Raw genomic sequence first — 24,512 nt, 5'->3', positions numbered from 1 at the left:
CATCATCAATGAATTGTTCTTTCTACTCAGGCTTTGCAAACACTGTGTCCTGGCAAAGCTTTTTTGAAAGTGCAAGCCCATCAAGGAAAGGCAGGAAGTAAGAAGAAGTCATCAACTTAAAAGTTTTCCTCTCCTGACTAAGCTGTTTTGAGCATATTCCAAAATTACTAGACTTAGGTGCTTTTATTAACAACTGATAGAGAAAGCTGTTTCCTGCCCATGTTCTTATATGACAATATCTAATGGAAAATTAAATCCCTAGTCACAAACTAGTTCTGGAACCTTTCCATTTGGCCCTAAACACATCTTCAAAAAATATCTTATATATTGTAATTACTTCTTCGATTTACTTTAATATTTGTAACGTTAGTTGTGTAAAGTATCTGTAGAATTAGTTATGCAAAATAAATTTCAGAAGAATTAGGTCCCAATTATAATGCTGTTCAAACACATCCACAGCTTTGAAGACACAAGAAAGGAACTTAGTAGAATACAGACGCAAATCTCCATGTATGAAAGCTAACAAAAAAACCCCACAACCCAACAACCAAAGACCCCTCAAAACAAACAAAACTAATCTCAAAGTCATGTTTGTAAGTCACATTTTTTGCAGGCATTTTGTCAACAACTAATTATACCCCTACAAAAAGTCCATACAGCTGAAAGCTCAGAAGGCAAACAGAAAAAAACACTTAAGATTCCTACTGGACCAAAAACCCCCTATTGTATGAAACAGCTAAGATAGCTTTAACAGGACAGTCTGCAAAATGGAGATATTTTGCCTCCTTCTTCCAAGATGGGAGTATAGTCAGAAATAGAAACCAAGATCAGGTGATCTTTTTTGAAAGCAGCATCTTCAGTGTTTTTAGACAAACATCAACTGTGGGTATCAGTTCTAATTAAACTAGTGACTGCAATATGCTTCTTAAACAACTATTCATATTGTCAAAGCGCCAAGTCTCCCCTTCTTTTCCTCACCAACTCACAAAACATGTTAAATAGTTGCAAGTAGTATATACAAATACAAATCTCAGTTAAACTCAAGAGTATGACACACAAAATTCTTTCAGTTGTAGTCAGAACCCGCATAAATTTCTTCTTTGATGCTGTGAGTTAACAGTTAGCAGAAGACTGCTTGTTTTGCCCAAGAAAGCAAACTTACTCGCAAATTTCTGATGATGTTGCTGCAAGGGCAATTCAGAACCTCTGATGACAGCAAATCTGAGTACATCTAATGAATTTTTATTTTCCAGATTCCCAGCTGGACTAGTGAAAAGTTGATAGCAGTTTATGTTTAATTTGAAGTAGGAATTCCCAAAGCATACTGCTGGTGGGATGCCAATTAGGTCTGTCTCTATCACTAAAGCTATTCTTATATCAGTGAGTTCTATAATCCAAAGGAATTTGACAGAAACAGGACAAGACACTGCTGACTGCAGCATGCTAAAATGTTTAGTATTATACTGCGTATTTAGACATCCACATTGCAAAGTTACAATTTGATGAGCAAATACTGGCAGCAGTACCAGCTTATGTGGTCTCCACCTCTAGTTCTTCCTACTGCTATGGTTGCTTGTGTCCCTGGAAGTTCATTCCCCTAGTTACGTCAGTATAAGCATTCACCATTTGTGAGCTAAACCAGACTGAGGAACTGATCCAGCTGAAAAATCCAGCATGTTAAACGAAAAACCAAAAAAGAAAAACCAAAACACCCACCCCACAAAAACCAACCAAACAAAAAAAACCCACCCAAAAAAGTAGTAAAAGAAAAAAACCAAAACAACCAACCTACCCAAAACATAACAACAAAAAAACCAACAAAAAAGAAACAGAATAAAAGCAGTCCCTCTGCCAGATTAGTATCTCAGTCAGTTCACTGTGCAGTTGCACAAATGGCTGAGCCAACATACTGCACCAAGCAGCTGGAAACATGAATAACAGGGGCAGAGATTGCTTAAGGCAGCTCAGATGGCAGTACTGATGAATGTGTAATCACAGCCTGAATGCCACTGACCCTTCTACACCACAAACAGACAAGTCTCTGGGTTTCAGAATGGCAAAAGGAAATAGGATTTCCCCACTATCATTTGGGTTATTCTTATGCTGCTACATCATCTTCAGGAGCTGAATGGCAATCCTTGCTTTTGGCCCACAAACTTGTGAACTGAAACTTCATACCAGCATTCCACTCAAATCTTAAAATGCATTCATGGTTCAGCGTAAGGGAGACAGCTGTAAAGTCAGAACTGACAGTCTGGATCAGAAATAAATTCTCCCAGTCCCACATCCAAGCTGAAAAGGAAACACATCTCAATAATTTCTGAGAGATCTGGAATGCTAGCCAGCACACATTTCTCCCATTAAAATAATTTCTATCATTTCAAACAACATCCACTGGTAAAAGGTAAGGAGGTTATAAAGCAACTGAACATTTTTAAAAGATATTTAGGTCCTGTCAAAATAGGACAGAAGAAATTCTGCAGCCCTTCAACTGGAGCTTTCAAAAACCTTCAGCATAACCATGATTTTATTGGCATAAGCAGCACTTATCCCTAAATCAGCACCAGTAAAGGAAGGATTATTTCAAAGAGCTGACGTTACTACATAGGTTGTAGTTTCACTGCTGCCATTCAATCACTTGGCAATTTTGAATTTATTAGATCTATTATTTCTGAAGTATTTACTGTGACCATCTTTACACCATACAAACATACAGAATAGCTCCGCTCCCAAGTACTGTTAGTCTTTCAAGGATCAGACTCTTTGAAGTAAAATCTTTATTGTGAAGTTTTGGTTTATAGTGGAGTATTTTTTGTTTTTATTAGCAATTTCGTTTCAATGTTATCTCTTCTCTCTATTTTGATGAAAAGTAACCACTGCTTTGAAAATCATTAAGAGATGAAGTAGTTTAACTGTAACTTCAACAAATCAGTGGATATCAAAAAAAGATATATTATTTAAAGCCTAATTAGTAAAGAGTTTTCCAATTAATTTTTTTTTTTAATTAATATAGTTAATTCCATATAAAGAATCCCAAAGGGTTATGTGATCTGTTACAATAGTACTAACCATCTATGACAATCCGCAGTAAAACTGAAGTATTTTGTCTACTAGCAGCAAATTTCAGACCAAAAATTCATACATAATTAAACTAAAACACAAAAAATAATGAGCAGAAGAAGGCTGTCAGGTTTTCAGAATTCCTGGCTTTATGTATTACTCCTCAAGTAAAATGTCAATAGGAGGACATTTAAATGCTTTGCTTCCAAGAAAAGCACATGACAGCAATCCCGGTGAATATCAATGCTAGTTTTTTGAATACTACCTGGGTCATCACTTCAAGATTCAGGATAAGGAAGAGCTCTCTATTTTTAGTTCACAAATAGGGGCCCTTTGAGTGCACAGTATTATATTAAGGCAACTATATGTATATGTACATCATTCCTTTTTAAGCTGACCAATTAAAAGTTTTACCACCTTTGCCCTTTTTATTATCAAGGTGGAAAAACACTAATCATGGTATAATTTGTTTCTGCATAACAAGATACTAAAAAATTAGTCAGATTCAGTTATTAGATGATACGGTTACGTTGAGGAAAAGATAAACTGACTTCTCCTTTAACTGCAGACATAAACATTATCACAATCCACAACCTAAAATGCATCTGTGGTTAGTTTACAAACTACTGCTCTTCATACACTAGTGCCCTTTGCATATGGAACAAGGCAGCTGTCATTGCTATCTAATACATTTCCAGTGAAATGGAGCAAATTAATCACAAAAAAACCCCGAACCCTGCCCCCCCCAAAAAAAGTAAAATTCAAAGCTCACTAAAAATCACAGACACGATCAAAGCTTCAAACAGAGCCAAATGGTCAAATCAGTAACTCAGTGCGGACAGTGCGTACCCAGTCATGGGAAGATAAATGGTCCAGAGAAGGCAAGATGGGTGGTAATAAGGAAGCAACCATGCAATGCATGGCATTAATAACTAGGAATTAAAACCCCATAGCATCAATAAGCTGCATTTTAACACTGCTATAATTTTCACTCTATGCTATATACTGAACAGTTTAAACCACCCCGAGTGACTGACTAGATTTTTTTTTTTTTTTTTAATATTCATATGCTCTGACATTATCTTTGCAGTGGTGCCAGAAAGTCACTGAAGCTTGCATATAGCTCCTATCACATTTTAATGTCCTAGCAGTCTTTTGGCCTTTTAACATGATGATGACTGGGGCAAAAACTTCCTTTCACTAAGCGACTTCTTGCGACTGTCCGCATAATGTAAGCCCCCCCTCCCCGCCCTGAAACTGGTACTCTAAGGCTGCAAATGCTTCATTTTGTTTTCTATTTGCATCATACTAGTTTAATAAACTAGATTTCAGCAGCCCTAATGATGAGTGATTACAGGAATACAAAACTTCAGCATCAGGTCCCACAGAACTACATTCTGAGGTGACAGACAAACATCACCCATGACTTTCTCTGTGTGTTTCAGCTTGCTTTCGAGTGCAATGAAAGCACCAAAACAGCAGGAACCTGGTTATTTAAGAGATTACATAGCTTCCACAGCCTAATGTGCAGCCAGAAAGATTGCCTCCCTGTTTCTTAATAGTAAAACTCTCTAAAATTCTCCAGACCTACTGCCATGGCTGTAGGAAGATATTCATAGTAGGCTTCTATTCCAGATTCAGCCTTCAAAAAGACAGTGTAAGGCTTTAGAAAAAAAACAGGCCCATTTTATCCAGCAGCGAGTCTCACTCGAGCAAGCTGACAATTTTGTGAGCCCTTCCCCTGCGGATACTGCACTTCCATGTTCCTTCAGCAAAAACGCCATAGCCTGCACACATCTGGCACAGCTTACTCCTCTGTGCTCTGAATTTCATTTGCAAGATCACCTCCATAGTTGAAAACCACTGATGTTAACTGACAGCTCTAAACATTAAAAAAAAGAGTCAATTCAGGGACTGTGCACTGCGTTTATTAGACCATATGACAAATTGTACTTGGTTTACTGCTGGCAGAACTGGGATGAGAGGGTGGGAGGGTTCCCCTCACCCTCTCTTTCCAATTTACTTTCCTGCTGGTACCGTAGGGACTTTTAACACTACCAACTGTGAAAGGCTCTTATATAACTTATTGTTTAACTTTGAGAATAACACTCTGGCTGTGAGAGATGCTCTGCGAGTCTGGAGAAGAAACAAGAACATGCCACTTAAACAGAGAAGCATGGGAAGCTCCTCTTTGCTGCGAGCAGCTGTAACATTGCCAAGGTTTCAAAAATCTTCGTACCAGACTGCCCTCTACTGGGATGTTATTCAAATAAACTCTGCCCCTGCTCTTCATAGCTCCTCCACTGTAGCAGAATCTGTACCAGAAATACATATGCTTTCTCTAGAATAATGAGAAGATTTGATATCTTCTTTTTTAAAACTAATACATCTGACTAACAATAAACAGATTTTTCTTCCTCAGAAGCAATCCATTCAAATAAGGAGTTGGAAATGCATCTGTATTTCTATTCCAACATCATTTTCAGCACCATAGATTTTGTTTGAATCAAGCATACTTGCAGCTGGTGTTGAATGGGTAATGAGGCAAAAAACTGAAGCTGTTTTCTTGCATGTTGTCTTGTAAACATATTAAGCTGATAAGACTCTACACAACCCTTTTTTGTCCTAATCAGGGACCTAGTTTCTTTTCTCCATTGAAAATACATACTGCACCAACTCCCTACAGTGCATTTGAGATTACTCATTTTTTTAATTATCATGGCAATATTATTTCTTTTGGATTCTCCAAAAGAAGCACCTTGTCAGGTGTTTTTCACTTGTAAGCAACATATTTCTCTCCCTCGACTCAGTGATTGCAAGACCTGCAAATTCTGCTTTAAACCCAAGTATGGAAGATCAAGCTCTGTCCCCCACTACGGAGAAAGGTTTGGTAGTTTAGGCTAGACCATCCCACACCATAATCTCACTGTCTTCACTGGAGCTTGGGTAAAACAACCAAATGTATCTAAATATTTGGCCTACCAAAGCCCTGTAGAAAAAAAACATTTATTAATCTGACAGGAATGCATCAAAGCAGACTTTGATAAAATGCTGAGCTGTGCAAAGCTGTATTTTAAAATCTGTGGCAGTATATTAGCACCAAGTAATGATTTTCAGGACAATAATTTAATTTTTACTAGTGACATTTTAATTTTCCCCCATTACTTTGTGGTCTTCCACTTTCTCAAACACATACAAATTGTCCATAAAACTTGTTTGAATAGCCTGAAGATTTTTTAACTATTGCACAAGGATGAAACCACATTTTTCAATTGCATTGTTGTGTTTTGGGGTTTTTAATTGCAGAATATGTTTCTTCCTGACCATTAAAATCCATTTTTCATTCCTATAAGGATGACAGAGCCACATTTTACAGCTAAAGCTTACAGCACAACCCCAGCGTATTAGCTGTTTTAAATGTTTCACTTAGATAAGCTCAAGATTATTTATCAAGGTGGATCTCTGCTTTACCATGCCTCCTTAAAATAGCATTTCTTATTAAATACCAGTATCTCTGGAAGTTTATGCCTCCTAGATGTCAAGAAAAGAGTCATAAGCAGCCATATAAATTTATTAAACAAGAACCCAGAGTAGTGGGGTGTTTCTCTATTCAACATCCTCCCCACTTTCCCAATACTTATGCGGCTGTTTCAATTCCAACGGCTTCAGAACTGGTAGCTGCGATAGATTCTATTATTTTTCTATCCTACTGCAAAAGTTACTACTATCAGTCCCTTCCTCCCACCGCAAAAACCTTTTGAGCATTTCATGTAAGGGCTATAGATTCTTATTAATCACAAAATTTCCCTGAGACATTTGGTATCAGATAAAAAGATACTTCTTTTACATTAAAGGCTGCCTCAAGCTCTTCTTTCACAATAGAAGAGCCAGGAGATGCAGGACTGCTGCTTCTGGGGACCCTAGCCAGGCAAACTCTTTGCTACTCACTACAAGCACTGTACTACAAATTCCATTCCACGGTCCTTCTCATAGGAATTCCTGTTATTTCTGATCTTGAGATGCTCCAGCCTTGCTCCTTCAACTTAGATAAGAAAAGGCTCTGTTAGTATGCTATTATCTCAAAGAAGGTTTTGGTATTTGTAAGAGAAAGGTACCTCTACACCCAACACAGAAGATATCATTTTCATGGGACTTAATACCATCTGAGACTGTAAACTTTCACTACCCTAAAAAGCTGTATAGTCTAATGAATCAGACTACAACAGCCCTCCCCCACGGAAATTAATTTGCCTTCATAACACGTGTAGTATAGCTCATGACACTGCAAAGCAATAATAATAAGCATCACTCATGTGAATCAGCAGATACATCACTACAAGACATCTGTCACAAACAGAAAGCCCATTTATTTATGGAACTAGGGAAAAATAAGGATAACTATTTCCAAATTCCATTTTATTGCAGTTCAATTCAACATAACTGACTAGTTTTAAACGGTAAAAAAAACAAACACAACTTCCCAAAGCCCCATTTGCAAGTTTACACTGCTATTCAGGTCAGTTGTTACAGGTATATTTCATGAATAGATGAGATTATGTAAAAAAAGGTTCTGTTTATTCACAGAACCTACAGATAAGTCTGATTCGTATAAAGAAAGCTCAGTGTGGTCACCTTGCTGAGGAGCCTTTCACATTCTCGCTCATTCTCTCATTTTGACTCCCACTGTTCAAATTCTTTGAATGAACTTTTCTGGCAGGCCACAGAAAAGAAACCCCCAACATATTCACGGGTTGATGTGTTGAAAAATGTCATATTTGATGATCACAGGGAAAAGTAGTTCTAGGAAATGATCAGAGCAAAACCAGTTCATTTTCATAAAAAGCATCAAACCAAAAGAGACCCTATACAGAAATGAAATGTACTGATTAAACACAGTAGCTAGGAGAGTATGAAGAACTACAACAGGTTTTTATCCACTGCAAAGAACACATCAGTTCCTGCATAAACACAATGACCACTGCTACATTCCAACGCTTAGAACAGTGTCTTCAATCAAGCACTGTTAAGTCTAATATGAAGAATAAAACACACATTAATTACAAAACTTAGGGTCTTTTGAATCATTCATGGAAAGAATAAAGCATGGTTACCTATCACATTTGGTTCACAATATCGTACTAGTTGAATAAAATAAGCTTAAGCTTATTTTGTCACTTGTCCCAGTCACTTGTCCCAGTTCCAATAACACAGTCCACACTGTATTTGTGCTGATAAAACTTGTTGTAGGGAAACTGTTAAGTCTCTAACTTTGCACACAGTATTAACAGGTTTTAACCTGCATGCCTCCATTCTTCAAGTAAGCAGAATAGATGTATTTCATTTTCAGGAAAGACATCACAAAAATAAATCTAAATTAAAAAAAAAACAAAACATGGCAAGGAATATCTAGCCATGCTGATTATTGGAATAAGCTTTTTGTGCAGAGACTGAAGGCTGCAGCTCAACACTGACTAAGAAGAAACAAGAACACTGATACATTGTCCATCAAATGATCCTTCTCTGTCCTGGAATGTGTATCACTGAAGTGTCCTCAGTGAAGAAAAAGGGTATGTGATTGTGTCATTACAGGCTTGAGGACCAATTTAAAGCAAATTAAACAATCTTATTTTCAGCAATTCTTAGTCAATGATTCTTAGCTTAATGACCGACTCTGCAACACTTATGAAAAGCATTTAACAAAATGTTTTCCAATTCGTATCAGTGTTAGAAACTGAAAAACTGAACATAATGATGACAAGCTTCAGGGTGTTCACCATACCTCAGCTCCACCCATCCATTTTGGCTCATCGGGAAATTCAGCACACAGGATATCTTCTGACTGGTTAGTTCCTAATACGTGATAATGCAGCTTTTGGTGCAGATTAGTGGAGGTCTCAGTGCCTAGTGAAATGAAGATATTTAAACCAATTAGTTCTCAAGGAAATCCAACAACAACCAAACAAAACCCTTAGAAAATTCTGTATTCCTTTGCATATAAAAGAGTAATTCAGCAGAAAGAACTAGGAATGGCTCACTCTACAACCATTCACCTCGAAACAAACACCCCCCTACAAGACAAAACAGAACTTCAAACCACGCTGCAAACCTGTTACCCTTTCCTTTTATTGCTAACGATACATTCTTTGAATTTAAAGATTTATCATTTCAAGATCTGTTTTCTATAAATATTCACCAAGCAAAGGAAAACAACAATCCCTGACACCCTCTAATGTTTTTGGTCCCATTTCACCCTGGGCAACTAAGGGAGACTGATTGCTAATTAAGATTCCCAGAAACCTTCATTTTTCCATTTGCTGAAAACAAATTAAAAGAAATCTTTTAAAGCACTGCATGAGGTGCTACTTGATTATTTTGTTGTTGTTGTAGTTGTTGTTCCAACACTTCACCTTCTGAACTACAAACATAATTAAAAGTAAAAAACACAAGGTCGGTATCTAACTTGCAAGTCTGGCAAAATTATAGGCTGCAAAAGCAAACACAGAGGCAAAATTCAGGCTCTCTCCAAGGTTTAACGAAGAGCACAGCTCCAGAAGAAACTTATCAGCAGCACTGCCTTACAATAAGAGCTGCTAAATTCCTTCCGTACTGACGCTCCTCAGCAATTTATTCCACTTTGTGCACTGCTCCTTGAACTTTGCTAGCATAAACGTTTTGTGTTGCTGTGCTGTGAACCACAGATGAATTAATCTGGCTGAATAACAAAAACCTTATGCCCCAGATTGCTATTCATCAATCTCCCAAGCCAGTTCACCTAGCCCACACACACGCATAAGGAGATCTAAGCAAGTGATCACCAGACATCAAATTCCAGCCTTTCATACACTTTGTATGAAAGCTAAGTAAATCACTGCAGAGAAAAAAGAGCAGCAAACTTTTAAGAGACAGACAGGAACAGATAGACAAGAGGATACTCACACTAACTGAGCATAGGTTTTGGTCATACAAGACATAACCTGGTATCTAATTGTATAAAATAGTACAGCTAGTTATTTCAATATAATCTAACAGAGCTAATTGTTTTTTGGAATTTACTGAAAAGGTAATTTTGCTTCCACATAGCATGCAATTAGTACAGCCATACTTACCATCGCTTTTCCCATCTTGTTTTGGGTAGCAGTTATAGAACATGCCTTTTCCATCATGAGTCCATGCCATGCAACTAAATTTAACTCTCTCCAGTGTGTCAGGAAGGTCCTCAGGACCTTCTACTTTCATAAACTTGATAGTAACCCAATCAGAGCCACTAGAACTCAGGCCATATGCAAAGTATTCACCATCTTCACTGAATGCATAACCTAGGAAATTGGAGTCAAACAAAATCAAGTAAGAACCAGAACAAGGGATCAATATTTTCAAGAAAGTGCTGGTTATTTTGCCACACAACTTTTTATTATTTACTACATGCTAGCCGAATCCCAACGAAAGAGAGGTGAAATCAGGAAATAGTTAAAAGAATTGTGTTCAGTGAACACTGAGAGAAGAGGGTATGTTCTCTAAAAGACAGTGCAAGCAACTGCATCTGCTATCACTTGGGATTCACAGAACTTCTCTAGTCTCTGTGGACTTCGAGTAGTTCACAGATATGAGTTTAGGCATGCATACTTAGAAATCATGCATATATCACTTATCCCCAACTACTGAATTATGATTTGAGTAAGAATAACTTCTCCTTCCCCGAGTTTGGGGGAGAAGAAGTGGAGACTGAAAATGCACACAGGTAGAGAACTTAAAGTGAGATTTCAGGAGAGAAACGGTACCAAAGAAGTCAACAGAAACTGAGATGCAAGCAATGCATCCTGAAATAAAGCAAATAACACTTCAATATTGGAGTCACTGAAAACTAGACCCTGCGGAAACCATCAAAACAGAAGTAACTGGAAAAATTTGCCACTAGATGCAAATGGATTAATCCCCAGTATTCTTTACTAAAAGCTTTGATATATATATATTGCTCTTTCAAAACTGAGGAAAACATGATTCTGAAAAAAATTCAAGAGCGTCCGTCATAGCTGACAAGTATCAAACTCACTCTTGCAAATCCAACTCAAGTGAGAAGACTGAATTATCATAGGCCTGTACAGACCTCAAGCTACTGAAAACCCACACAAACAAGATGCATTTAATAGAAGTCGTAGGTTTGAGAGGCACCACCATGCCTTCCTAACATACTCTCCCCCGTAAGAACACAAAAGTGGCCATTCTGATTCAGAACATGATTCCACCTAGTAGTCCTCAATGAGATGCCTATAAGAGTAGGAACATGCAAGCACAAGTAGTATTTTCCTCATTCTTGCAACCTCTGACTGCTTTTAGCTTAGGAGACTTTATTTCCATGAAGTAGCTGGTTAATAATCCTCAATGCTTCCCTCTTCCTTGACCTTGTTTGGCTTGCCTTTAAACCCATTTTTTGCACCACCAACGTCCATTGGTAAGGGGTTCTACAAATCTACTGTGGAATGAACCATCACCTTCTTTTATTTGCTCTGGACTCGACTCCACTGCCTTAATTTGATATCTCCTCATTCTTGTAATAGAAAAAGTATGATTAACCAACCCCTCTTCACTCTCTCTCCATGCTACTGCATGCCACAAATGATTCTGTAGACCTCTATTATATACCTTGTAAATGGTCCCTTTTCGAAGCTGATTGATCCAAGCATACTCAATTGTCTCTGACCTTTGCTCTGTGCTCTTGATTGTTCCCACTGCCCTCCTCTGAAATGTATTTCAGAGCCCCTTTTGAGCTGAGGGAACTGGAACTATATTTAGTATTCAGTGATATTCTATAAACCTCAGGGCTGTTTTCTGTTTTATTCTCTATTTCCTTCTTAATAATTTCTGATACTTGATGTGCTTGTTTGGCTGCTACTGAGAACCAGGCTGACATTTTCATGGAACTCTTACAGACTAAGAATTGTTCCCAAGTGGTCATGGTCAGTTCAGAGTCCATTCCATCCATTCCTCTACAAATGAGATTAGGATTGCTTGTCCCTGTGCTTCACTTAATTTATCTGCACAGAGACTTCTACCTGTTCATTTATTGCCCATGTGCTATTGCAAAGGTCTTCTTGCAGCTCTTCAGTCATTCTTCAGCTTTCACCCGGAATAACTTTGTATCTTCATCAACACTGCTGCCTCACTGCTCACTCGTTTTTCTAATAAATATGAACATAGTGAACAGTGTGAGTCCTAGCATAGCCCCTGACAGAACTCTACTTGTGATTTCTACTTTGACAGTTTATCAGTTATTCCTGTCTCTGCCTTTAAATGAATTATTTATCAACACCAGGAGTTTCCTCCTCCTGTTCCGTGGCTGTTGGTTCTCTAAGAGCATTTGGAAAGAAACTTTGTCATAAGCTTTTTAGAAATACAGAAAGATTATATGAACTCAATTCCTTATACCCACAGTTCAAGGCAAGGTTTCTCACTAAGGAAAGTCATATTGATTCTTTCCAACTAGGTCACACTTAAAGATGCATCCACTAATTCTGATTCTGCCCTTTATTTTTATCAGCTGGTCTTGAACAGATTTAAAAGCTTCTAGGTCCAAGACCCTTGCTTCTACAATAACCCAATAGGGAGTGGGAAAATGGGCAGCTAACACAAGTTTAAAAGCAACGAAGTAAATACAAGTAATTTTGTGATTCTCATAAAAGTTAATGTTACATTCCTCCACAGTCTCTAACTTACTGGCTTGTGTTAAAGATGCAAAATACAATTTTAAGAAAATTAGTCAATATAAATATATACACTTTTTTTCCTTGCTATGGACAGCCTCAAGATCTGTTCATATTTCAGTGGAAACTCGCTACAGAATTGTGAAAAGATGTTGAGAAACTGAACCAAGTTAATTGTGAATACAATGCAGATTTAGAAGTATTCCCCTGAAACACTATACAAATCCACATATGTCTATTGTGACTACTTTAATTAAAACAAGCAACTCTAGCTATACATTTCTAGGTGAAGAACTGGAAACCATTTCCGACTTCTGCTAAAGACCCAGGCTTATTCAGCAGGAACTACCATCTCACTGACCTCGTAAAGCCACAGTGCCATCATCAGAAAGCTTATTTGGATCAAGAAAAACTTTGGCATCGGCATCCAAGGAATCTTGTACATATAAAACTCGCTGGTTCTGCAGTCCTGTATTGTAGAAGTGGAAATACCTAAAAGAACACAAGAGGGAAAAATAAGTACGAAGAACTTACAGCTAGACAAACATGAAAAGCTTGTATGAGATTGTCATAAAATGGGGGGGGAGGGGGAAAGAAAAAAAAAAGACGGGTAAATATATAAGGCAAACACAAGCTTCAAGGCAGAGTAGGAATCATGGTTTCCTCTGCGGCCATCAGAGATTTAACCACCCCCTGTAGGTGTCTTTTTCTCCCGCTTAGTACAGAGGAAGCCCAGACATCAATCTCTAGGCCTCTAAAAATGAGAGGAATCTCACCCCAGTGATACAGATTGTATAGTAGAGACTGTAGGATATATCCAAAACATCTTTTAAAAACAAAAGCTGCATTTGACACAGTTCATTTCAAACAAAGCCAAGTATACTACAAATCCTACATACTTGCTATGTTAAACAGCTCTGGCAGCCTCATCATTTCTCTGTTACAAGTATTGGCACAGGTTCCCATTTCCTGTTCTAAGCTTTGTTATTCATACAGCTACTTTCAATCTGCATCCAGTGGCAGACAGATGTTTAAATGAAACAACTGAAATTGTTTCATCTGTATTTCCCACTGTCCCTAAAACTGTGTGTTTTGAAAAAGTTGTAGAAGCAGAGAATTACAGAATTCTCTTTAGTGAGGGATACTCTTCACATTGTAAGATGGTACAGAGCTCAAAAAATTAATAACTCTATGCAATTTATACGTACTACACTTTTCTTCTTTCATAGGACTTCTGAGTTTTACTACACAAACCCGTGACTTAACGAATCAAATAGCAGTTTCACCTGGAGGAACAGGGGAATTTATGCAGTAACGTTCAAACCTAAGTTTACGTAAGTTTACATATTCCCCGAGACTCTGCAGTATTTGAATACAACTGTGGGAACCTGGTAAACCCAGAAGGGAGAACTACACTCACAAAGGCCTGGCTAACAATCTGAACTAGTAATATGTTCAAATACTAACAATAATGTTCAGTGAGTGACAAAATTGAAAGATTCAAAGGAATAGAAGAAAAAGATACATAGTTTTCCATTTGACCATACATTTTCTAGCCAATTTCACCTCTGAAATACTGGGCAATAAGCTTGGAAGCAAAGGTCAAACAATGTGAGAGACAGAGCACCTCCCTGAGCACTCTTCCCTTCTGCAGATTCTACAGAACAGCATTTCAGACACTGTCTTTAGCTGCTATTCTTTAGCAGAAAACTGGAGTAATTAAATTTAAGAATTTCCATGTGTCATGGGAAGTTTAGATAGTTCTTCAAATAGAACAGTTCCTCTCCCTGCCCCTTACTAAATGTTACTTAACTTGGTAGAGCCCTCTTGATCACCTCAAACACCACAACACATGATTTTTAAACAACTGTGATTTAAGTTTAGAATGGGTCAATAAATAAGACTAACACTAAAAAAAAACCCTAAGAAGACATCTATTAAAATCAAAACAAAATGTCACAAGCTAAAGCACATTAAGCTCCTGGCATAAATGTTCTTCCTGGAGGACAGTGAGTTGCATCAAATTAAGACGTATCTCTAGTGGAGACCATATTCATCACTGCCATGAACACTCCTGCAACATCAAATTTCAACAGCATTGAAGATAACCACACGCAGGCATGTTTGCACTGTACAGGGAGAATGGGTCCAAGAATCCAGAGCAGTTACTGACCAGGCCTGCTTCAGAATCAGATTCAGCACAGCTACATCTGCATGAGCATCACATACAAAATATTCTTTGCCTGACTGGCTCAAAAAGGCCTACTCTGGATGCAGCAGTGACCTAAACATCTCCATGGCTTCTGGGCTTAAACCTCACGCTCACATGCTATGCTACATCAGTGACAAATTAAATCAACATCAGCTTGGGTTCACTCCTCACAGTGTACTTTACAAAAAACACACACAGTAGAGACTTTTCCTCCCTTAGTAACAAGTATCCACATTCCCCTCACAGCATAGGACAGATGACTAAAGAGTAGCAGATTTCCCCCAATATCTGTGCAGAAATCTTAAGGCAATGAGACATCTTCTTCTCTTTCCTATGGATGACAGTAAAAACATAGCTGGCATGTCTGCGTGCCCACTCAACAAAGATGAAACAAATGCAAAATACCACAAAAGATAATTTGTGTTTCACATGATTTAAGAATGGCTAGTTGTTTAACACTACCTCTTTTTCAACTGCTAAAACAGTCTTTAGATGTTACTAAGTTAACCAGCAGTTTAATCCCTTTACTCCCTTCCTCTAGGAGATTGCTAGAGTTTCTCAAAGAGGTCACAAAATTGAGTAGCAGCTGCAGTCTCCAGACCTCGGGTAAGCACCATCTCTTTGCCTAACCACAGCATTAAAACAAGTAGGCTAGATACTGGAATATAGCAAGGTTTGTTTATTTCTTAGAAGACAGATCTTTCTACATCAGTTGCCTTAAGTCCACCAAATGATTCTTCCCCTATCCTCTTCAGGTACAGGACCAGTTTTTCAGAAGAGAATCCCACTGGCTATGACTAAACAAAAATCCTACCGGCTGCTCAAAGTACAACCAACATAAGATTAGTGTTTTAGCAAATATTTAGAACAACATGCATATGACAGACTTGTGCTGTTTTCAGCATCAAATGCCTTTAACTATACTGACAGTGATGAAACCTGAAAGGAACTCCTCAAAGTTTTACTTTTACAATAGTCATTCTATAAAGTTGTCTGAGTTTTGATAAACTCACAAATCTTCCTGTAAAACGAAAAGACAACAAAAAAACCCAAGAAGATTATATGATTGGGAACAGGAGACAGCCAAGCACCTTGTGCTCTGCACCATGCAACCATATATACCAACATTGGCTTACTTTTCCTACTTCCCAACTACAAAGGAATTAATACAAATATAATTTATCGTTTGATTTCCTTACTAGTAGTTGCTTTTGACTTGCTTCACATTCATCACCACCTACAAAGACATTCCTCACATACCTTTTTCCTTTTTTGAAGTGGCAACTGTACTTAGGATAATCGTAGAGTTCAGTCATTCGTTCTTTGAACAATCCTCTGACAGGACACTGCTCAAGAAAGGGTACTGTAAGCTTGTTCTGAGCCTCCACAAATGCCTGAAAGAAAACAATCCCCCCAAAAGAGACATGAACTCAAGCAGAAACACATATTTCCCACAGAAAACACTATTTTCTGAAGCAATTCATCACAGCCATCTTCCCCCCATGTAAGTCATATAGAGTGTCACACCTGAAGATTCTTACACATTTACATTATGCTGCAATACTGTAATAAAACTGATCTTATATCCTGAATAACTTCTCTCTAGGGCATGCACTGAGGAAGCCAGTGTTCTGGCCAAAGACAGCTCAGATTCCTGCCATTCTCTTTAAAAAAAAACCAAAACCCAAGCCTCATGTTTTTAAAAACTCTCTTTATATTTGTCTAAATGGCATAGAAAAGCTACAGTATATACCCAAGACATACCATCTTCCCTTACTTCATCACAAATATACATCACTCCAATACTCTACAATAGATTAAGAAATGGATAAAGAAGAGAATCCCTTTTGCCCACAGACAGCACTATTATTTCAAGAGTGGGAAAGGGATGAAAGATGATACAAAACATCATGTGCACCATCTGTTCATCCTATTAACATAACACAGAGGATTTGTCCCATACAGTATTTCCTGGAAAGGTCAAAGCACTGTTCACAGAACAGTTCTTAGATACAAAAGGCAAGAGTACCCAATCTTGGAGAAGATAGCTTTGAGGAGTCTGATTTCTTTTTCTCAGTCACAAACACTTAAGGACAGTGGCCAAAACCATTACTACTCCAGCTGTTTGTATAGGCTGCCGCTCCCATGGCATGCACAGAAAAAAATGGCACTCAGTGTTCCACCATCCCTATTTATAGCACAGTACACTAACATAAAATTAATACCTAAGCATCTTAAGGGCAACCACAGCTACTAAGAAGCAGACATGCAGGCTCTTCAGTCTCTAACATAGAGCAGGAAGGACAGGACACAGTGTGAGTGGTTGTGATTCATAACCAGATATCGCAATGATGGCTGCAGTATCACTCTCGGACCCCAGCCTCTTGCCTCCAGCCTGAAACCCTGTCCACTCATCTCTCGCTTACACAGGTCTCTTTACCAGTTGCTCTGAAAGATGCTATTGTTTCTACCCGTCATGAATCAGTCACACAACAAGAAGATGAACACAAGACAACTACTTAGGACAACAGTGAACTGTACTGCAGGGCATGACCCACGGAAACATCAGGGCTACAATCCATATTTCACAACTTGTGTTTCACAGTTCTTCAGAAAAGCCAGCTGCTGTACATAGTGCCTGGCACACATTCACTAACTGCTATGAATGTTTACTCATTTACCAATTCTTCAGGTGAAAAGAGGAAAGAATACAACATAAAACTCTTTCAGCAGCATTTTGCAGACATGTCACATGGTGAGAAGTGAGCACATGGGGTAAGTAGAGAGACACTCTCCCTCTCATTTGTCTTGCTGACACAGCAGTGCATAGCCAAGAGCTGCGCTACATGCCAAACTGTGTTTTCAGAGGCTTGTCAGGCCAAAAGACAAAGGAGAAACTGCATTAATTATAGTCAGTCTCCACCTGAGATGTGTTTGTTCATGCCTAGCAAAGCATACAGAAACTGATAAGCTTTAAACACATGAGTGCAGAATTAGTAATGCTCTAAGAGCACTTGGCTAAGTGCTGAAACATACTAGTTTAAGAACACGTGGTTTGGCTACACACAAGTCACCACGCAAGCACGACATAAAAAAGCAAGCATTACAGCACTGAAAAGGAACAGATTCAGCAGGCTAACAATGATGACTTTTGGACCTTTACTCAAAATTAGACTTTATGCATCAGCAAGAATCAAATCAGAAAACGATTCCTTGGGAAGAGGTGAATGCATTGCCAAAGAAAGGCAAATTTTTACTTCTGTTCTCCCTTTGAGGATCACAGTGGCATAGACAGCTTTAACGCCCAGCATGGCAGCACAGCACATCCCAGTGGTAAGCAAAAAATGACATGCAGCCTTTACACTGTACCTCTAAAACCACCCCCCAATCACATAATGGAAGAAGTTAATGAAATCTACCCAAGAATTATGTGTATCTGAATTTGTTTCCTCTAAATGGAAAAGTAAATTTTAAAGACCACATACACAAAAATCTAGACAGCACATGCTACACAAATAAACTAATCAAATTGCTGTGACATTTTCAGAGAAAAGATGTCTTAAAAAACCATGTATAAAACCATCCATTGCACTGGATGGGCAAAAAGCACTTTTCAGTTGCATTTACTGGACAGAAACTGGCACACATCTCTGTTTCATATATCAACAGCCCAATCGAAACAGTAACATTGTTGTAAGGGTATACTAGAAATGTGTTACTCACTTTTAACTGCACAGCCACATCTTACCACATCTGCTTTTATTACTTGCATTTCATTCAAAGAGGAGACACAAACTTTTCTTTACAAGCATTGTAAGCATGCACAAGAGCATGCTTACATACTAACTACTGCACTCACAGCTGAATTGCTAGTAATTGTGCTTTTACAGAAACTTAGTATCGTTTTCCCCTTTCCCTTTAGTATGCACCAAAGATTCCAAGACTATTTGTAAAAGGGAATGACACTGCTATCTGAAAAAGGAGGTAGGAATTACAGGTTTTTGAACGAGTTCCACCAAGAAGAATCCAGCCCAGTTTGGGAACTCTATTGTTCTTACACTTTTGAGCACAAGATTGCGCTTATGTTCAAAAGGCAATACATAATTGAAATATTGCTCTAGGTAAAGTGCAGGAACAGATGTCAGCAGAAACTTTCAGAGTAAACAACTCCATCAACCATGCTGAGCTGAACAGACGCCATCCAGGCTATAGGGCTAACAGTAACTGTGCATCTTCATAAGCCTATAGAGAAAGATTCTCATTTTGCCTGTAGAAATCTATATCTGTCAATTGATTGTAAGCCTTGAACCAGGACAGAAGTTGCTAGCAGAAGAAAGGACAGAATAAGGGTCTAAGTGAAAGACTTTGCTATGGTCTAAAAAATTGCTTATTTCCCACAAAGTGTAAAAACAAACCAAGAAGTTGAAAAGTCCACCCAAGTCAAACCCAAGACGACAGTAAAAGCGTACGTTTGCAGCTGTGACCTGCATCGTCACCAGAAGTGTTTTACCAGTGTAGCACAACTTTTCAACTATACTGGGGATAATTCCTCAGTCTATCTTGAAGGTCAATGCCAAATAGCAGCAAAGCACAAACCCACATTCTCCACTTCCTCTCTACAAAGTGAGGTAGGAACTTTCCCATCTGACCAGGGGCTCAGTTTTTATTTATGTATCTGGAGAAAGGAGTTCTGTTTGCTTATTGCTGTGCATGACTACTCCAACCAAGCACTGACAGGTGAAAAAAAGCATGTAAATCATGAAAATGAAAGCAGATACTTCTTGAACAACAGCTTTTCCAAAAGAGATTGAGGATGTGGCTTGATGACAGGCTTAATCAGCAATAAGACTGAGCATCTGACAAGAAAGAGTCTTGCTTAGCCACCTGCAGATTTCAATAATTTCCTTTTTGTAGCAGATTATATATACGGTATATATGAAATAACAACATATTAGTGACCCGGCTGAAGAAATTCTAGACCTATTTGACTTTCACCTACTTAAAAGTAGGCTGTGGGCAGGAAAGATCCCATTCCTGAACCATCTTAGATCCAACTATCATGTGGCCTTGGGGTGACCTAAATTAAACATATGTACCAATAAAAAACTAATCCACCAAAGGCTTCTCTACCAGAACATCACCTTGTCATGGCTATACCCATGCAATGGAGAGACAGAAGCATTCCTGTTAGTGCAAGAAGGAGAATGAGGACAGAGAGAAACCAAAGAACTACCTGACTTGACGGAAACCTGCAAACTACAGTGGATCAGGTACAGTACTCTCACTGCAAAAGTACCATTAAGCCAATTACCAAAAAACCCCACCAACCCCACCCTTCTATGTTCACTTGTTTGTAAGTTGCTAACTATCAGAGCCCACAAGATCATTTGGACTAGCCACAGGAGCAATGAGCACTATTCTTTATGCTCATAGCTGTTGTGAGTAATTTCCTTCAGTCACAGCCCTGTTAACCCTACAGTGGGCAGCAGGTGAAACTACCATGAAAATTCCAGAGTTAAAACCAACCTCACTTGCCTTTGCTTCTTTTGCCATGCTTCAAGAAACAGTAAACTTGATGCTTCACCAATCATATCAACACAGAAACAAAGCAAGGTCTACCAATTTATTTCCTGTGACCATGCCTATGCTTGACATGACTATTTCTGCTAGGACTAGAAAAGCAGAATTCCAACATATTTGTGTAACTAATCAACAGCACACGTCCAAATAATTTCAATTGTTCGCATGCACAGGAAGATTCCTAACTTAGTAAATGAATGACATCAGTCTCCATTTTTGATATAAACCAGAATTTTCAGTGTTACACATAGTCAAATCAAGCAAGCAAGCATGTAAACTGGAACCAAATGAGGGCTCTTTCACTACAAATGAGCATGGATGACCAAGCAATTCCTCTTCTAGTTCTGTACTTAGCATGTAGAAAATTAAAGGTAGCCTATTGTTGGAGACTTACACAGGATATTCTGACTTTTCTCCAAAATAAATGGAGGTTTAGGATACTAAGGACTGCATAAAGAGAGAAAGCAACTTGGAGGAAGAATGGGAAGGACACAGGTCTCACGGTCAGTGACTCGAAGGCTTGAAAAGCCTACAAAGCATGCTCCAAATTCTCTGTGAAGCCTGCACAGTCATTCAATTGCCTCTATACCAATGTCTGGTTCTTCTTTGATCTGGTAGGTGCAGAATGGCTATTCTGCAGGAGTTCTGCTAACTATCTCAAGAACTTGGGAGATAAAACTATTAAGAAAAGTTAGCAAGTGTGTTGTGAGAATATTAAACACTGTCAGGTCTTGACATTTTCTCAATCCCAACTCTTCCAGAGGATCCTGAAAACCACTTTAATAGATATTTGTAAGGCCTCTATGAAAGAAAGACATAACCATATCTCCCCACACATATATCCTTCTGAATCTGGCACAAACTATTGTATGTGTATTGTTTCTTAAGGATGCCAAAATCAGAAAATCAAAATACTCCCAACTTACTAAATATCTAATTTTCAATGTTAATGTCAGTGCCAGAGTTTTTCAATAAAACCTGTTCCCAAATGGATCTTTTTAATCCACATGAGTCTTTATATATGCTGATAGATTTGTAAGAATGGAACTGGATCCTAACTGTACAGACATTAAGTTCTATTTGACCACTCTCTAGTTCATCAAGATGTATAGATGAGAGAACCTAGAAGGAATCTCACTAATGGAAAGCCACCCTGCAGAATATTTTTAAACAGAGATCCTGCCCTCCATCATCCTTCTGGCACAATAACGCATACTAGATAAACACCAGTGGTTTAGAGCTGGAACTGCAGTTATCACAAAGTTATTAGCCATTACAGAGGAACCCCCCCCCACACTGCCAACCTACCACTTTTTGGCCATCACCCCTGCAATGCCCTGTGCCATGACTATCAGAGGAACTGGCTTACAGTCACATTTGTTCTTTTTCAGGATTATCTCTCAGCGAAAGACCAATTCCAGCAGCACAGGCTAGCTACACCAGACTGCAGGCTGAAAAACACTGCAACATCTGCAATCTGTAATAAAAGACACTAATAAAGCCTAACTTCAGGAGGAAAATAGGTTTGTCTGTTTGTTTTTTGAAAAGGGATAAGAAAATAGAAGATTCATACACTGTCACTGTACAAAGAAAGCAAGCCAAAGGAGTTTTCTTTCTACTCTTTTTTATTATGGCAATTATGGCATTTATTATTTATTACGACAAATAAATAGATGCACTATTTAGATGCACTTAGGACAGTGGATAAAGCATTCTAAAAACAGAGGATTTCTCTTCAGTGTGACGACACTATCTTGAGCATTCATATTGTCTAAGAAAAATGGGTCCAAGGCCATACAAGGCCTTGAGTTTTCCAAATTCTGTTATCTAGGTTATACTAAGTGTTTTAGTCTTTCCTCCATTAACACAAAGGTACAAAATAATGGTGTCAAATTGGTGCCAAAAAGCCTTGGCAGGTCTTTGAAAAACAGAGTACCCATGCACCTAGTCTATAAAAGAGAACCACGTTGAAACAGCTATTCCCATGCAAAGAAAGGTTACCTTTGTCTGTTCGCTGTCGGGATCTTCAAGCCAGCAGTATGGGTCACTTATTTTACAGCCATGATAATCCAACACCTGAATTTATAAAAGAGAGTACTTTAAAAAAAGATATGCACAGACACTATTCATCAAGGAATGACAGGCATCAAGATGAAGGGTATTTGGAATTTCACCAAAGCATAGAATGCTGAGAAGCAAAGGACGAGAAAAGCAACACCTTGCTCACACGAGCTGCTAACATTACCATCCTTTGGTGATGGCACCAAGGCAGCAGAGTTGTCCTCAGAAAATACACAGAGCACCAGGGAAATGTAGAACATGAATATAAATTCTTTGTACAAGATAAGACTAATAAAGAAATAATAATAATAAAAACAAACCATGAAACAACAACAAACCAAAACCCCTAAAAAAACCCCAAAACCTCCTCCAAATCCAGGTGTCCAAGTCAAATCACAAAACCTGATTACTGGATGCACCCAAAATATAGTTTCTGCTTATGTGACTGTCTCTGGTTTAGCTTGCCCTACTATTGCTACTCATAAACATGTGAGTGAAGTACATATATAAATTAAAATCAAACAAACAAAAAACCAAACCAATAAAACTGAAATGACTAACCCACATGGTTGAATTTATCTGCTTCTTTCCTCCAGTGTACAAAATAAGATGAGGCACCTGCCGTTAGGAGTTGCATGGTTCAGCCTTTCACTCAACTATGAAATCAAATAGTTCAGGTTTTTCCAGTGTTGGCTCATGTTGGCAAACATTTTGGTTTAAAAGTAATGTTAGTTCTGTAAATAAATCCTGTACTCAGCCCTTTGCAGAAGGCAAAGACAACTAAACCCATTTCAACCAAACTTCTACCATAATCCTTGCGTATCAAGTTACTATGGATCACAAGGAGATGGGGCTCTTTTACAGATGTGCCATCATCCAAAAACAGACTACCTGTTCCGCTGCACGCAGCTACAGCCCTGCTGAGGCCTGGACTTCCCCGGTCCGCACAGCCGTACCGAAGCGGCGGGATCTGCACGCCCGGCCCGGCAGCCGCGGGTCCCGCTCCCACTGCTACCCCGCGGCCCCGGCCCGGCTCACAGCCCGCCAGCCCGCCTCGGTCGGCGGCGCCGGCCCCGCACACGCGGGACGTGCCCGCAGGCACCGGCACGACGGCCACGAATCCTCCTTTTAACCAGCGCCCGGCAGCCGCCGCGGCCCACGGCGGCCAAAAACCCCACACCCTTTGAAGAGAGCGCGCTGGGGTTTTAACGGCCGAGGCCGAACAAAGCCCTGAAGCCGAGGAAGCACTAACACCCCTCCCCCGAGGCGGCCCACCGCGGCACCGAGGGGCTGGAGAGAGAGGCTGTCCCGCGGCCGGGCCCGGCAGCCGCCACACGCCGGCGGGCTGCGCCGGCGAGTGTCGTACTCACGGCCGTCTCGTCGCGGTACACCTCCGGGTACTGGAAGGCCTGCATGGCGGGCGGCGGCCGAGAGAGACGGGAAGAAGAAGAGGATGAGTAGGACGAAGGGATGCGCGGAAGCGGCCGCGGGGCTGTGGCTCGGGCCGTAGCGGCAGCCGCCAGCAGACGCACAGCGCGGCCCGGGCGGAGCGGCACCGCCATCCGGCCCGCCCTCCGCCGGCGGGCCAAGCCGCACAGCGCCGCCTGCAGGGAGCCGCCGCACAGGCACCGGCGGGCCGCGGAGAGCCGCGCAGGCGGCGCCGGGCCGGGTGAGGGGGGCGGGCCGCGCGCGTGTGGGCCGCCCTTGGGCTGTGCTCGCCCCGCCTGGAGCGACCTGCGCCGGTGTTGTTTGTTACCATTCGGCGAGCGTGTTCCGTGTTTCCTATACTAAATGCTAAAAAAACCATAATGGGTTTTTATTCTTTCAGATTATTTTTCCTCTCACTCCCCAGCCTTAACGCACCGCGTGCGGGGAGCTCAGGCTGTGCCCTGCCGGGAAAA

The 24,512-nt window shown here is 39.7% G+C and overlaps 1 protein-coding gene across 1 annotated transcript in view; it reads right to left on the bottom strand.

Moving 5' to 3' along the window:
- Window positions 1-24,192, bottom strand: part of PREP (prolyl endopeptidase) — a 92,422-nt gene extending 68,230 nt beyond the window's left edge. The window contains exons 1-6 of the mRNA XM_030489229.1: window positions 23,982-24,192; window positions 22,552-22,626; window positions 16,231-16,364; window positions 13,120-13,250; window positions 10,167-10,376; window positions 8,840-8,961 (exon numbers count right to left, since the gene is read on the bottom strand). Coding sequence (XP_030345089.1) covers window positions 8,840-8,961; window positions 10,167-10,376; window positions 13,120-13,250; window positions 16,231-16,364; window positions 22,552-22,626; window positions 23,982-24,173 — 864 coding nt within the window. The 5' untranslated portion in view covers window positions 24,174-24,192. The remainder of the gene's footprint in view (window positions 1-8,839; window positions 8,962-10,166; window positions 10,377-13,119; window positions 13,251-16,230; window positions 16,365-22,551; window positions 22,627-23,981) is intronic.
- Window positions 24,193-24,512: the final 320 nt, after the last annotated feature.

The sequence above is a fragment of the Strigops habroptila genome, chromosome 6, assembly GCF_004027225.2.
Source record: "Strigops habroptila isolate Jane chromosome 6, bStrHab1.2.pri, whole genome shotgun sequence".
Lineage (NCBI taxonomy): Eukaryota > Metazoa > Chordata > Aves > Psittaciformes > Psittacidae > Strigops > Strigops habroptila.
The sequence above is the reverse complement of the archived record's forward strand: the minus strand, read 5'-3'. Positions and strand labels throughout refer to the sequence as shown.